The following is a 16155-nucleotide window of genomic DNA, read 5'->3' on the forward strand; positions in this document are numbered from 1 at the left end:
CGCCTGGCCAAACAGCAGCGAGACACAGAACCTTGGCACAGGGCGGGATCAGTGAGGAGCTGGGAGCTCTTCTGGGAAAAGAAATGACCCGTTTGTTGAGTATCTGTTATGGGAACATGTGGCAGAAGTCTCCCAAAGCCCAGCTGCGTGGAGGGACAATGCCAGTCTGAGATTGAGGGATCTTAAGTAGTCGCTGGAAAGGTAAAAACGTCACACATAGAAAGGCAATGTGACCCCATGGGAGCAGGCAAGGGAAGGGAGTCCAGCCACTCTCTCTACACCCCACAGTGCTGGGGCAGCACACGGGGTAGAAGTGGCACTCAGCCCATGGGGGAAGGGACTGACATGGAGCATGGGGCTCTGCCACTGTGCAGGTGGTGACTTAGGCTGAGGATGACTCCTCCTAGCTGGCTACCAGCCTTGTGTGAGGATTGAGATGGTTGAACCCCACAGAAATGCCTGAGCAGATGACATCTTTCAAGGCCCCAGGCTTGGGGACAGCAACTGCAGCCCAGCTGTGTGTGCAGAGTGGCAGCGTGTCGTGGGGATGGGTGTGAAGGGATGGAGAAGTGCACACTGAGTGAGTGAGAGGGGCTGGGGGGCAGTGGGGCTGGGGGGGCAGTGAGGCTGGGGAGCCATGGAATGCAGGCAGTGGGACTGTGGGCTGCCTGGTGCCACCGGAGCAAGAGTCCAGCCCTTTGGCAGTGCAGGTGACAGGCCTGCCCCCGCTGTGGGAGATGCAGGATGGGTGTAGCAGGAGCAGGGTAGTTGCATGCCAAAACGTGCTGAGCTAAACCAGCTCTGCTCTGTAGATTTTTTTCACAAGGCACAAATAAACCACCACTTTGGGAGCTGAGCTGTAGCTGGGACATCCTCCTCTGTTCCTGCCTTTCCCCCTGTGGTGGCAGCCCATCCCTCCCCACCAGCCCACACCCTGATGGGTTCCCCCTCCTCCTGGCCCCAGCTGCAGCACTGTGGAAAAACTGTGTGGTGGTTGTGCTGGACTGGGGCTGTGGCCCTGCAGGATGGACGGTCCAGCCAGTGGAAAGCAGCAGCCGAGTCAGAAACCAGGGCCTGGCACCCTGCAGCCCAGGGGGCTCTCCCCTGTGGGGCTGCTGTTGGGGACTTCCCAAAGCCATCTGGAGCATGTTTTAAAAGCAAACATTGCAAAGCATCGCCTGGCCTTCCTCTAGCTAGCAGGGAGAAAAAAAACCACTCACCCTGGAAATCTATTCTGGTCTCACATGCGTCTCAAGTGGAAAATTTCAGCTGAACTGATTTAGGTTGGCGGGGTTAAGGGAGGTGAGGCCTGGCTGGCGCTGGCTGCAGCTCTGGCAGGGAGGGATGGGAAGGGGTGGGATGGGATGGGGTGGGCTGGCTCTGGCCAGGTGCCCATGCCTGCCACGCGGGCAGGGCCAGCCCTGGCAGTGGCTGCCTCAGGAAACTCGAACCTGGGAGAGCGCAGGGAATGATGCGGCCTTCAACTGGCACAGCAGCTCCCGCCACCTCTGCTACCCCTCCAGCCTGGAAAAAAGGTCCCCCACTATCCCAGTACTGAGGGATGTCTTTCCTTCTTGTCCCGCTGTACAGGCACTCCCCTCAGTGCAGCCCCCAGGGGTGCGTAGCCATGGGGACGTTGGGTGCGGGGGCTGCATGTCCCAGTCCCTGTCCCCATCCTGCGGGACGTGGAGCGTGTGGCGGCAGCGCTGTGGGTGCTGCCAGCCCGGCCCTGCTGACGACACCGGCCCCTGGCACAGCCTTGGAACTGCGCAGGGCAGTGCCTCAGCCCACAGGACAAGACGGCAGCTGCAGCAGAGTGGGCAGCTCCGAGCACCTCGGGGGCAGGGACAGAGGGAGAAGGAGACATCTTTGCTCCCTGGCCTTCCCTTCAGTGCCAGTGTCCCAACGCCACTTGCTTTGGGACCCGAGGCTGGCTGAGAACTTGCCACTGAGGCATTCATTGTTGGAAAACTGTAGTCACTGACCCAAACTGAAACTTCTAATGGGAAAGTCCTTGTGTGTGGGGGACACTGAGTCCCGTGGTCCTGTCCCCCACAGTCTGTCTCCCATCTCCACCCTCCAGATGGTACCAGCATGGATAGGTCAGTCCCCATCCCCGTGTGGAACGGGAAAGTTTGAGACCCTCAGAAACCTCAGAAGAGAACCGTCTTTTCCAGCCAGCCCCGTGCATGCCACCTGCTACGGTGAGCGCAGCCGGGCGAGCCGGCACTGCTCGGGCAGGGTGCTGGCGCAGCTCGAGCCGGGAGGAGGGCTCAGCATCCCGCGTCGCAGGACAGAGGCGGGAGGTGCGGGGTCCAGCCTCCGGCTGCAGGCAGGGTCGGCCGCCAGGTCACACCAGGCTGCCCGGAGCTTGCTCCCGCCGAGCGCCCGCGCCAGTGCCCGACGCAGCCGGGCCGCTCCCGCCCCGGCGCCCGAGGCCGCTGAAGGAGCGAGTTCAGGCGTCAGATGGAGCTTGCAGACGGCCTCAGCAGGAGGCTGCGGGTGCGGGAGCGGGCGGGAGGGTGGCCCGAGGGGGGTCTCCTCGCTCCGGCGGCTCCCCGGGCCGTGCCGGCGGGCGCAGCTGCCTCCCGGCTGCGCTGTCCGGGCGGGACAGGCGGCCGACAGACCCCTCATTGGGCTGAAGAAGCGGGCAGAGCCTGGGGCAGGTTGCTGCCTGTAAGCAGCAGTCCCTGCAGAGGGGCTCCCTCGGTATTTGGGGTTTTTAAAAGGCGATTTGCGCCGGAGCGCGGCGCCGGAGCTCCGCTGAGCACATCCCGCTGCCGCCCCTGCAATCGCCTCAGGGGCCGCGGACACTGACGCACGAGTGACCTCAGGCTGTGTCGCTGCTGCCGAGACCTGAAACATCAGCTCCCCTCTGCTGCCACCACCTAAACAGCAGGTATTTCCACGGCAGAAGCGTAATAAGCTTTCGACACAAATATCTGTGTGATTTTCTTAACAGTAGAGGGTCACGTTGAGACTACTGGCAACATAACAGTTTAAGAGAAAGCGGTAGCTGACCAGAGGCTTTCGGGTCACGGCAGAGATGATGTGATGCAGCCTGGCACTGACAGCAGAGGGGACCAGCTCCTGCTGCCACTGCACCAAGAGCTGCTGTTTTCTGCCCCATGCTGGCACATGCTTGGGCCTGTGCATCTGAGGGGGTAATCCTATTAATGCCCCAAACTCAAGATTAAAGACATTGCCCTTGCAAAGAGATTAAAATATAGCGAGAGGAAGCTTGTTGCTCCAAGGATAGGGACCGGGCTGAGGAGGCTCTACACGACCCCCACCCTCTCTCCCAGGAGCACAAAGCAGTCAGGCTCCCATGTGCCAGGCTGTCAGGGAACTGCCCTCAATCTCAGATTAAAAAGCCCTTCACCTGCGCTCCCTGGGTCATCTCAGTCCCAGCACTGCAAGCACTTGAAATGTTGAATTTTAATAAAGGTGTGAAATAAGAGTTCAGAGGCGGATGAAGCAGGAGCCTGGAAGCACCACAGTGCTTCCCTTGCAAGGACAAATTGCATGCACATTACCTAACACTTGCTGCAGTACAGGGAGGGGAGGACTATGACTGGCCCAGAAATCAGACTCCTAGAATGGTTTGGATTGGAAGGGACCTTAAAGACCACCTAGGTCCAAGCCCCTGCCCTAGACCTGGTTGCTCCAAGCCCCCTCAAACCTGGCCTTGAACACTTCCAGGGATGAGGCAGCCCCAGCCTCTCTAGAAAACCTGTGCCAGGCCCACATCTTCTGCACCCGGCAGTTAGGGTCAGAACAGTTAAGCCATCTCTGGTTGCTGCAGCAGGCAATGGGCACAGCCAGTGTCCCAGCTGTCCCTGGGGCTGGGCACAGAACCAGCTGCACCAGGGCCTTGGGGCAGCTGAGGCTTCTCTTTAGGGCACTGTTTGCTTCTCAGCCATGGCCTAAGGCCTGGGCAAAGCCCCCACAGCACCACTATTCTTCACCTGAGGAAACAGAAGGTATAGGCCCCAGGGTCTTTGTCAAGGAACAGAGCAAAGCTGATCGGAGAGAGCATGCTGGGCCAGCACATGGCACTTACCCAGCCCTCAGGGACTAAACAGAGGTGGGTTTTTTCCAAGAGGTAAGAAACCTGATGTTTCACTGCACACCATCTTTCAAAGCATCTGTTTATTTTCAGCTTTGGATCATATTTTTTTAAAAGCAGTGTTTAAACCTGTATAAGGTTACTATGAAACACATCAAGTACTCCCCCCTACCCCAAAAGCAACAATGAAGAGCATAGAAGAAGGGGCAACACATCCAATGGTGGATCCAGGGCCTCAACTTTTATTTCAAGCCAATGTGAGGCAGTTGTGCAGCTGCTGAGACACCTGCCTCTCCCCCCATCCCCCCAAAAATCAGGCCCTGGCTCATCCTTGGGAAGGGGCATGCAGAGGATCCACTGCAGGCCAGAGTGGGGGGAATGTGTCCACAGGCAGGACTGGGAACTGCAGCACAGAGGGAACATGGAGAGTACACAGAGGCAACCCTGGGTGTGGGTGGCAGGGAAAGTGGGGCAAGCTCACCCTAGCAACCACAGGGGCTGGGGGCCTGCCCGGTCCCAAGCACTAGACAGAAGCCACACAGCTTTTGTATGTCAAGGAAAACTCTGAATTGCCACTGCAATATAAATAGTAAATAGCAAATAAAACTGAAATGCATACTGTGTTCAAGCTCCAGGCTGTTTCTAACAGCAAACTGTCTTCCAGTACAATGAATATTTCTGCTCTGTCCACTGTAACATTTAGAGGAGTTTTTTTTCCCAACTGGTAACGCTAACATGAGTCTCCTGAAGATTGTGTAACAGAATCCTGTTATCTCAGCTCAAGCAACTGCCATTTCTGTTTGGCAAAAAAACCCCATGCAGCAGTCTTTTTTTGTCTAGAGAAAGACCTCAGCAGGCAGACTGAAACACATATCACTGGGGATGGCCACTAACTTTGGGTTTAAAATATAAGCCAAACCACCTCTCGGCTATTTCCCTACTTCCACATTTAAATCTAGTCCTAAATATTTCAGGCTGCAGCTTTCAAAACATTTTGTACCTCATATGGCCAGCCTGTTAAAACTCTTCTGAGAAGCTGAGTCGAAACTGAGACTTTTTATTTTCAAGTAAAGGTTCCTCAGGTTTTATGAAGTCTTTGCTTTGGAGACAAAACTTAAGACTTTCTACTAGCTGGCACTCCTGTAAAACACACAAAAGGTAGGCCTTCACCTCCAACTAAAGGATTCAAGAGCCCTGCCTTTGACTGCAGCATCCAAAACTTACTGCACCATTTCAAAGCCCTGATATCCCTCCTCCTCCTCCCCACACCCCAGTTTTCAAGTAGGGGAAGTTCAAATGGGAAAGTAAGAGAAGGATGCTGAAGAAATCAAGAGACTTGAGTAACACCATACAGAAATCCTTGGAGCAGTTTCAGCAGTCCCAGGTATTTGACACAATAGCCACAGGTGCTTCCAGAGTATGCTTCGATTAAATATACCCACCAGTAAAGGCCAGCCCAGTGCAAGAGGGCATCACGTGTTCTGAAGACCAGCATAGCTCTCCTCTAAGGGGTCAGCACTACACAGAACCAACTGAAGCACAAAGTCAGACTCTTCAATAAACACCATTGAGCCAAAAAATTGCTAAAGGCTGCAACAAGTGCAGCCTGGAGTACCACGTGTGCCAGCTAAGGACCACCTCCTACCTGCACATCCCTGCTACTGCAGCTTTGCTGCTAGAACCGAATCCAAGGTCACAAAAAAAACCCACACCACAAATTTTGCCTTTTAGCCTTCCAGGAACTTCTGTGACTCTCACTTCATATAGTTTTATCAATCTTCCATTTTTTTCTGGCTTAATACAAATCTGAAGTAATGGGTTAGAAAAAAGGCCTCTCAAACCAATCATGTGCACATCTATTGTATAGCTACCTCTTCTGCCTAGGTCCTCCCAAAGTTAGCCTGGAGAACAGCAAAATCTACACAGTTTTATTGCAATCATACAAGGGATCCATCGAGGGTCAAATACAACAAATACTATGATGCAATTTTACATTTATTAAACTACAGTTCAAAGCACAAATTTACACATTCTAAATACACTAAACATCTAATGAAGTCACACTGGTCTCCCACTGACATTTGATATATCTGGGCGAAAGACAATAACTTTACAAGACTTTTCTAACAGGAATCCTTAGTATAAAAACTGTGTACTTGTATGTAAACTGTTGAAGAACCCAAGTGATGGGTTTCCATCTCAACTAAGTCATCCATTTTGTTGCATATTTAAACGCTCAGGGGTTGAATGAACTTGATTTTGAATTTGGACACCATTACCTAACCCTCCCACCCCCAATGAATTGTAGCTGTAGCTTGTTTTGCCTGGTCCCCATTTGCTATTTCTGGTTTTTTTTTCAAGTTTTGAAGAGAACAAACTGAATTCAAGATTGTTCCATTTCTCCCACACTGGAATGTTGACCAGACAAACTACAGACTTGCAACTGCAGGTCTAAATGAAGCGTTACTGCCTGTTTAAGCTGCAGTGGAAAAGCGGTCTTCTGGGCTCAGCGGAATGCAGGAAGGCACAAAGAAGAAGTTCTTCATCAATGTGTCTGAAGCAATTCCAGCATCGTGCATCTCATCCCTGTGGCAGGAAAGGACGACAGCTGTGAGAAGACGTTTTCATGAACAATTTCTCACCAACAACCTGCCTGGAATACAGCACCTCCCGCTGCAGGGTGGTGGGCTCAGCAAAGGGGAGAACTGGGCATGAGTGCCAGAAGCGCAGGGCCCTGGCAGCCTTGCGATGGGGCATTCCCAAGCTGCCAGCACCAGCCCTGCAATGAGGGGGGCACTCATCTGACAGAGGCAGGAGATAGGCAGCAAGGTGCTGACCCAGGGCATGAGCTGCCCTCACAAGCCGTGGCAATGCTCCAGACTGGCATCAACAGCACACAGCTTCACAGCTGCCACTACACTCACCATCAGAATTAGGCATCTTGCTTTCCTTTGTCAGCCTTAAAGCAAAGGAGGCACTTCCTTCACAGCTCTCAGTTTGGGCTTAGGAATAGTAAAAAAACCAACAAACCTACCAACAAAAAAGGCATATTCTTGTGCCCAGCTGCACCTTCCTGTTATTTGCCATCAAACATAACTCCTACTTGGCTACAAGCATAAGTGAAAACAATCTCACCACTACCAAGAGATTTTTCTTACCAGTCGCTGAAAGACATCATGTAGTAAATCAGTGGCCTCTGACAGTCATTAAAGGTAGACTGTTCACCTAAGGTACCAGCACCCATGTTGTCAAAGATCAGCCAATCTCCAACACTCAGCTCAGGAAGAAGACAGTTTTCCACAATTTGATCAAGCTCATCACAGGATGGACCCCAAAGGCTGCTTGCAAACAGAGGCTCATCTTCCTTGTATTTCTGTATGGGAATGATCCAGGTCATTCAGGCTTCAGTTTATTCAATAAGAACATTTTTCAAGTATACGTAAGGATAAATTTGTAAGTAACAGAGAACCATACACATATGAAGTATTAAAATACATACTGAAAACAGGCAATCAGGACTACCTCTGAAGAACAGAGGAGGACTCACCTTGTGAACCTCTGGGCTGGTATTCAGTTTCTCAGACAATTTACTCGCAAAAGAACCATAGACACCATCATTTATGTAATACGTAAATACTGGTTCATCATCATTCCTGGTTTGCTCCACTGGAAGTAAAAGAGAAGTTGTCTTGCATGCATTTTCTGCCATAAGAAGTCCTTTTGCAATCTAACTTAAGACAACTGCTTTCTCCTGGCAAGAGGGTTCCATATCTACTGGGATGGGACAATTACAGGCAGAGCAATCTGTATGAGACCAGATTACAAATTCAGTTGAAACATTACGCATGAGGCTTAACACTAATACTTTCAGTAATAATTGCTGTTAAGAATATAAATCAATTTCTACTTCAGCAGAGAAGCAGCTCTCTCCGGGATATGCTTTTCTGTGTTCTCCCAACACAGAACCTTCTATCTAATACCCCTTCTGTAAAGCCTCCCAGACAGGTTTAAACCTAAGTCAAACGGAACAAGGAAACAAGAAGTAAATGTAGCGAAGTGTGATATGCAAGTAACACAGGGCCAGAACTCCTGCAGTGGGTCCCAATGCAGGTGTCAGGGAACCTATAAAACATGCTGAGACAAAGGAGTCCCCCCTGGCTACCAGCAGGCACTCTGCTGTACCCACCCGCAACACGCCAGAGATAAATACCACCCTCACCTCCAGAAGGAAGAAGTTTATCATACTCAACAGTCTTCTTTGCAATGATGTTAACCGCTAGTGTAAATGCAGATGAAACATAGTAACACCCAGGCTCTGCAATCATGTTAACACCAGATTCCTTAGGAAAGTAGGCATCGAGCAATGGCCTGATGACGTGATTAACCTAGGAAACCCAAGTCAGAGGTAAGACCAATGAAGCTCAGCTTATTTATCAAATACACACACATTCAGGCAGCAGCAGTTCTAGTAAAGAAAAAAGTAAAAGCTCACTCTGTTCCTCTGCTCTCAGAAGTGCCCTTTACCAGAAGTCCAAAACGTATAGAAGTGTTTAAGGAAACAGAGCCTTCTGGTAAACACTGAACGAGCATCATCAGCCCAAGCACCACAGAGTCCCTCCTCCCAGCAAAAGTTCAAGCCATGGGTACACCTGAGGCTGCACAAGTAACTTCAAAGTTTGCCCAGCACAATGTCAAATTACGCACAAATCCAGAAGGGCCTTTGTGATCTGTTCTGAACACTGTTGTATTAAACAGAACTATTTCATTCTGATGCTCAAATCTTAAGACAGACATTTTGAGGATTAACCAGTATTTTGGACAAGTATCAGAAAAGTTAGAACTAAAAGAAAAGCCCTGACTGCTGTTAGTAACTTTTGACTGAATCACTTCCACTGTCCCATATTCGAGAAGTTTGTCTTTAAGGCAAGTAACAGTGTAAAGAGCTTGTTCAGTTTTATGTGCCACTGCTTACTGACAATCCTGTTTATGCCAAAGCCAAGGCCAGCTTGCAAGGAGATAAGACCTTCAGTCTTCAGTTCTAGAGGAAGTACCAGAAAGTTTGGTACAGTAGCAGTGGTGCACATGATCCAAAGCCTGCTAAGTAATGCTGTCCCAAACCATGCAACAGAGTAACCAGTTAGACAACCGGCAACTGCTGAAAAAATGGAGTTACAGCGATCAAGGTGGCTTAGGGTAGTAATTTAATCTGTGATATACTCAAGTCAGCCTTCAGACAATGTGAACAGGATTAAAAAGCAGTAATGATCACCCCAAGGGCTGATTACACCCCTCACGATAAAGAATATAAATCCAATTATTTGGATCTTACTAACGAGTCTAATACAGAACTCGGAACAGGTTTCAGCTGTTGATGTTAGATGCAGTTTGAAGGTTAAACACATCATCTTCCTAAACCAAAATCGAGGTGTTAGCTTCTGAAACATTGCATACCTCTTCCAGCTGAAGTTCTGAGCCTGTGAAGCCCCCACCAATATCCAACATGTCCATCTTAAAGCCAAATTCTTCCTAAAATGCACAGGCAGAACGTAAGTACACAGACAAGTGTAAAAACACTTTTCTCTCATCCTTTCCTGTGGTTATTTTCTACGTATTTATACTTTTGAGCATATGTAGCAGAGTAAGTCTATTGAGGGAGTCACGGCACCATGAAGTTACTACTAGGTTTAACGAGGCTGTGCTAACAGCACAGGGATGCCAGTAGGGGCTGGTTACAGCCTTCAAGCAGAAGTCCCACAGTAACACCAACTCCCACCTTGTGGCATTTCTGTTCAGACAAGATTTGCTGAGCAGGGTGGTGCATTCTGACAAAAGACAGTTTCAGGAATTCACAAGTAACTGTGATGCAACTCTTTTGGATACTGTTTACGTGGCAAGACTGCTACAATGAATTTGCACCAAGATCTGTGAGAACTTCAGCTGTGTTGCCCTCCATGCATTACCAGCCACAGCTATGGCACTAACTGCTGTAGTAAGAGTAAAAAGACATGCAGTCATCTCCATTTATTTTAGGAGCTTCTCATTTACAGGAAGACAGATGCTCAGAGAAGGGATTTTTGAACTTTGCAATATGAGAAATTCATACAAGACACATAAGACTCGAGAGTCATCTGAAGCATCCAACAAATCCATTCCTCCTCATCCAAACTGGGATTTCTCCCTGCACCCCCCTGCAATATGACCCCTTTCTTTCTTACTGTGCTTAGTTACTCATCTCAAAGATCACATGCAACCAATTAGTGGTTATATCACAATATCTGCCAGCATACAAGTGCTTAATATTGTAACTTGAAAACATCAACTGTGTATTCACAGGACTGGAATGTGAATTTCAAAAGGCCTTTACCAAAAGGGTAAAACTAATTTCCTGTTTGAAAATAGCACACAGGGCCCCTGCCTGTCTGTCAGTGAGACAGCAGTTGTTAACCTCTGTCCATAATTAAGACTGTAAGGTTTGTTTTACTACTACCACATCTCACAATGGAGTACTTAGTAACAGACCAGGTTTCCTACATTCATGTATTTTGGAAACAGGGTAGTTGCCTCGTTAGTATGATTAGAACAGATCCTCTGCTGTAACAATCGCATGTATATATGTGTACTTACAGCCATGTCAAACACACACCGAGCATCAGATACAGCATGAATGTACGTTTGCAGTTCCTTGCAAGAGCCTGAAACGTGAAATCTGAAAGAAATAAAACTGCAGTTAATACACTGAACTATGAAGCTTTCAGATCAAGCAAACTGTTCCACCATCTAGAACAGCAATGGAAGCAATTTATTCCCAACTGGCTCCAGACCAACTTGTGTGATAATACACTGTGCAGACAGTAAGCTCAGCAGATGATTGCCATCTATTCCACTGGATTTGTACTTGAGGCCTGTCTTGCTCTTAATGCTAAGAATGTCCCACAGTGTTCTTATCTTTAAGAAGTAACAGATTTACCAAACTTTCCAGTCTTTCGCTGTCATAAAACCTAGACTAGAATCACAGAATCCTTTCAGCTGGAAGAGACCTTTAAGATCCTTGAGTCCAGACTTTGTCCCAGCCCTATCAACCACTAGACCATTTCCCTAAGTGCAACATCCACCAGTCTCTTAAACACTTCCAGGGACCGTGACTTATCACCTTCCTGGGCAACCCCCATTCCAATGCCTGACAGCCCTTTCAGTAAAGAAATTCCTCCTCACATTAAGCCTGAACATCCCCTAGAGCAACTTGGGGCCATTTCCTCTTTTGTTGCTTGTTACTAGGGAGAATAGACCTATCCCTGCCTTGATACAACTTCCTTTCAGGTAGTTGTAGAAAGTGATGAGGTCTCCCTGAGCCTTCTTTTCTCCAGGCTGAACAGCCCCAGACCCCTCAGCCCTTCCTCACAGGAGAAATGCTCCAGATTCTTTCCTAGCTTGGTAGCTCACCTCTGGATCCTCTCCAGCACAAAAATGTCCTTCCTGTAGAAGAGGGGCCCAAAACTGGACACAAGTGTTCAAGTGGTTACAATCTGTTCTTCAATGGGTGCCAATGCCAACACAATGCCCGCATACACAGTCCCTCCTCTCCTAACCTACAGTGTATTGCCTTACCTGTATACCCTCTCTCCTGGGCCATCCAGGTTTCCTCTTGGAGGTAGGGCTCTACTGTGCACATTATCTACTCTCTTCAACATTCAGGTGAGGGTGAGAAGAGAGGTGTCCCCCCCCCACCTGACACCCTGTTCTGAAGCCTTTTTACCCCAGGCCAGGTTCAATCTTAACAGTAAGGCCAAATAAGCTTGTGAGTACATCACCAGAAGCAGAGAAGTCCTGATTCCTCTTGCAAGCTCCTGAATCCCCTCTGATTTAAACAATGCCATAATACTAGTAAAAACTGAGGTGCTAAAGCAAGCACCAACATTCCCATGGGTTTCCTAAACACTATTATGGTCTTCTAGTTCTGGACAGACCATACACCCACTCATCTGAGCCATGACACTCTTCACTCTAAGTCTGTTCCTTTAAGGAATGCCCTTTGGAGGCAAAGGTTACATTTCAAACTGACTTGTATGAAACCACATATGGATTTTTTAAATTAACTTTTAAATAAAGAAAATGCACATCTTTCACTTGAAACACTTCTTTACTGTCTTTATGATGCACCCTCTTTTACTTGTTTGGTTGCTTCCTTAAAACACACATGAGCATGTGGTACATTAGTAGCTGAAGGCAGACAGAAAAGACTTGTGACCATATGGATGAGAAATGAATGCACACCTTTGTCAAATCTCAACATCAAATATTTTGGAAGCTCTCAGAACACTAGGTTCATTCCTGCCACCTGCAAGTCAAAAACTTATCCAAGTATTTTGTCTTGATATGATCAAAGTGTGACAATCCAGCCCCCTCCCTGTTGATGGTGTTCAAAGCCTGGCCAAGCTATTCCACCATGCTATGCCAGCACCAATCTGTTTCACTGCTTATTGTTGGAGAAATACAAATCGAGTTATCATGAAAGTTCAATTGTACAGCTCAAAAATAGGAGAGGCTTCTAAACTTTGCTTTTATGCTGACAGAAGGATTTTTGATACCCCATTTCAAATTGCTTTGATGTCTGTAATAGTTACGTAGCTTGATATCAGCTTTTACTTTTAATTAGAACGTTGCTTGTAAGCAAACATTCATTATCCAAAAGGTGGTATTTGGTTTTGGGCTTTGTGTTTGTTTGTTCCCCTCCTCACCCCCAAACCCTGTAAAATAGTGCCAAAGAAGAAAAAAAGATTCTTTTGTATTCTACATTTTGAGCCTATCATACAGACATCTGCTCAGCCAGCACAGAACAATAAAATTACTCACTTGACACCAACTATTTGGACTCCCAACTCCTTAGCACATTCCATGAGGTGCCTACAGTTCTTCAGGGTGGTGCCAAACTTCATGTTCATCTCCTCATCGGCAGTAATGTCTTCTGTGGCAATGTGCAGTAAGAGCCTAAGAGAAGGGGAAGATGATTGGGGCAGTTGGTTTACATCATCAGCACATGGGAAGCCTGAAGACTGTCAGAAGTGTGTTGATTATGTTGTCAGTACTCCAGCTCCATCGATGGACGAATCAAGTGAACCTAAGAAAAACAATCCTGTACGGAGAAAAAACTAGCTATTAGGGGCTAAAACATGGAGCCAACAAGGACAAGGGATTTTGAAATGCAGCAACTAAGACTCTTTTGTAGCAGCACGAGTCTGTTGAGTGCTGTAATAAAAGAGAATGTTACCTTCTAATAAAGTACACTTCCTCATAAAAGACTGCAACATGCTCTTCTCATCTCTGTCCTTTCTAGCCAAGAGGATAGTGTAGAGATTTAGTTTAACTCAGCATCTGGAGAACACCAGGCTGACAACTGAAAGCACAGCCTGGCCACATCCCTCCACCTCCCTCCCTGGCTGCATGCAGGGACTGGGGACAGTCCATTCCCTGTCCTCCCTTCAGGGCACTTGTGGAGGAGGGAGACAATGACCACCATCTCCCCAGCCTTATGCAGTGAGACAGCTTCCTCCCTCAGGCCTCATTCTAGGTAGGTTTGGCAAACTGCAGTGCCAGTGTTGATAGTTTTCTACATTAAAGTAACACTTAAGTGGCTAAGGCACGTTCACATCAAAACCTTGAGCTACACCCCAAACACTCACCAATTCTAACTGCTGACCACTACGAAAGCCATGTGCCATCCCCCCGCCAAGAGAAATTAATTAGCTACTTGGTAAACAAAACAGAAGTTGTGTCATGACATACAAGCAGACTACACAGGGCATGCTACAGTTAACCAAGATCAAGAAAGTAAACAAGTGGCAGAAGCTCAGCACCCAAATTGAAATAGTTCTCTTCAAGTTACGCAACAATCAAAAGTTAGCCTAGCCACTACAAAATACATTGGCCTAACAGCCACCCTGACTTCTAAAAGCCCTTTCCAAATGTCTCATTATTGTGTTTAAAGTGCATTTTGTAAAGAGTGATACAATCCTGAGTTCTCATGTGGGTTTCTCAGCAATCTTTGTTAATTTTACTTCATATCGCTTCATCTGGAGAAACTGCAACTAGCCTCTTATTTCCTGCTTCTCCACTAGTACAGACAATTCTGTTCAAGAAATCTGTAGTCCAGGACTATTTAGTAAAGCATTTCGAAAAAAGTGCTACATGTAACAAAAATCCCTCAGAAGTGAAAACTCTAAAATGTAAAAAGAATTTCTGTAGGGGTTTTGCCTGTGGCAGGTTTTGGTAGTAGAGGGGTTACAGGAGTGGCATCTTTAAACAAAGAGCTGCCAGAAGCTTCCCCTGTAGCTGATAGAGCTAATGCCAGTCAATTCTAAGATGGATCTGGAGCTGACCCAGGCCTGGCCAATTAGTAACTGAGATAACCCCTCTGTGAATAACATGTTTGAGAAGTCCATGGAGGCCACTGGGGAGCTGAGACCCACTCACAGCCCGTGGAGGAGCCCACATCCGAGCAGGTGGATGCCTGAAGGAGGCTGTGACTCTGTGGGAAGCTCACCCTGGAGCAGGTTCCTGGCAGGACCTGGGAGTTTGTGGGGAGAAAGGAGCCCATGGCAGAGGAGGTCTGCTGTCAGGACTTGTGATCCTGTGAGGGACTCAGGCTGGAGCAGTTGGTACCTGAAGGACTGTTCTCCCGATGGTTGACCCACACTGGGGCAGGGTGTGAGGAGCTACCCCCATGGGAGGCCCCATGCTGGAGCAGTTCATGAGGTACTGTGGCCCATAGGAAGGACTCACGCTGGAGAAGTTTGTGCAGGACTGTCTCCCGTGGGAGGGACCCCACACTGTAGCAGTGGGAAGTGTGAGGAGGTCTCTTCCTGAAAAGCAGCAACAGCAAAGTCCATCTGTAATGAACTGACCATAACCCCCATCCCCTGTGTCACTGGGGAGGAAGGAAGGAGAGCCTGAGGAAGAGGGAGGGGTGGAGGGAGGTGATTTAAGATTCAGTTTTATTTCTCATCTCCCTGTTCTTATTGTTCCTTTAATAAATCAAACCTTCTCCCTAAGTTGAGTCTGTTTTGCTTGTGATGTTAATTGCTGAGCAATCACTCTGTCCTTTTCTCAACTCACAAACCACCCATTATATTCCTCTCTCCTGTCCAGTTTAGGAGAGGGAGTGATTTTATGACTTGGTGGACACCTGGCCAAACCACCACAATTTCAAATGCATAATACTACCATTTGTAACCTGACATGAGGATTAGGTAAAATAATTTCTTGAAGATATCCAATAGCAAATCTTATTGATGAAACGTTATGGCACCATTGTGAGTGAAGATATTTTTCTAGTGCAAATCACTGAAAGTGTATTTCTAATTTCTAGGAACCTAGTAAGATTCCTCTTCCTGGGTTTCAGCCAGTTAGAGAAGGGCTAGAAGATGACGTGTGTGTTTAAGATTCAGGGATATGGTTTATTTTTAAGGAAGCATTGATATTCTTAACTTCCATTCCTCTACCGGAGCTCTGAGGACACTAGCAACCTCAGCAGTTAAAGCTTGCCCAGTAAAATCAAAAGGTACAAAGAAATGAAAGACTAGCACTCCTTTCTGACATTCCTCTTCTTTCTTAAAACAAAGTCTGCAATCATTTGAGTTACTAAAACTTCCAAAGGCAGAAACATTACCAAGTTTAGTGCAGAAAATTACAAAGAACCTTCAGAAAGTGAGAAGATAGACAACTTTCTAAACAGGATTTCCTCAAAGCATAATTGCTTCATCTACAAAGGGACAACCCAGCTATAAACCACCACACACAGGAAGCATACAGCTATATAAAAGGTTTTGATTTTCTGAAGCTATGCCAAGGAAGAGAAAGAAGAAAACTCATAGTTGTCGCTTCAGCATCAAAGTTATAATGACCCAAGTGAGAAAATTGTACCAAACAAATTATCTGCTCAGTAGGAGAGTTGGAGATCAGGTTTCTGGAAAATTTAGATGGCAAGTTTGAGTTCTTTTGAAGAAACTGAGTTTCTTGTTTTTGGTAAACAGGAACTTTGTCAAATATTAGACTATAGCACCCCTGAGAAGAGTGTATGTTGTTTTTCTCTA

General features: G+C 47.5%; 1 protein-coding gene across 4 annotated transcripts in view; it reads right to left on the reverse strand.

Annotated features, from left to right (window-relative positions):
- Positions 1-4137: 4137 nt before the first annotated feature.
- The window catches only part of AZIN1 (antizyme inhibitor 1), a 32568-nt gene continuing 20550 nt past the window's right edge, over positions 4138-16155 (reverse strand). For all 4 annotated transcript variants that reach the window (XM_061994917.1, XM_061994919.1, XM_061994918.1 and 1 more), the window contains 7 exons: positions 12920-13054; positions 10694-10775; positions 9521-9595; positions 8289-8454; positions 7617-7735; positions 7228-7442; positions 4138-6655 (listed from right to left, as the gene is read on the reverse strand). In XM_061994917.1, coding sequence (XP_061850901.1) covers positions 6544-6655; positions 7228-7442; positions 7617-7735; positions 8289-8454; positions 9521-9595; positions 10694-10775; positions 12920-13054 — 904 coding nt within the window. In that variant the 3' untranslated portion in view covers positions 4138-6543. The remainder of the gene's footprint in view (positions 6656-7227; positions 7443-7616; positions 7736-8288; positions 8455-9520; positions 9596-10693; positions 10776-12919; positions 13055-16155) is intronic.

The sequence above is a fragment of the Colius striatus genome, chromosome 4 (genome assembly GCF_028858725.1).
Source record: "Colius striatus isolate bColStr4 chromosome 4, bColStr4.1.hap1, whole genome shotgun sequence".
NCBI lineage: Eukaryota > Metazoa > Chordata > Aves > Coliiformes > Coliidae > Colius > Colius striatus.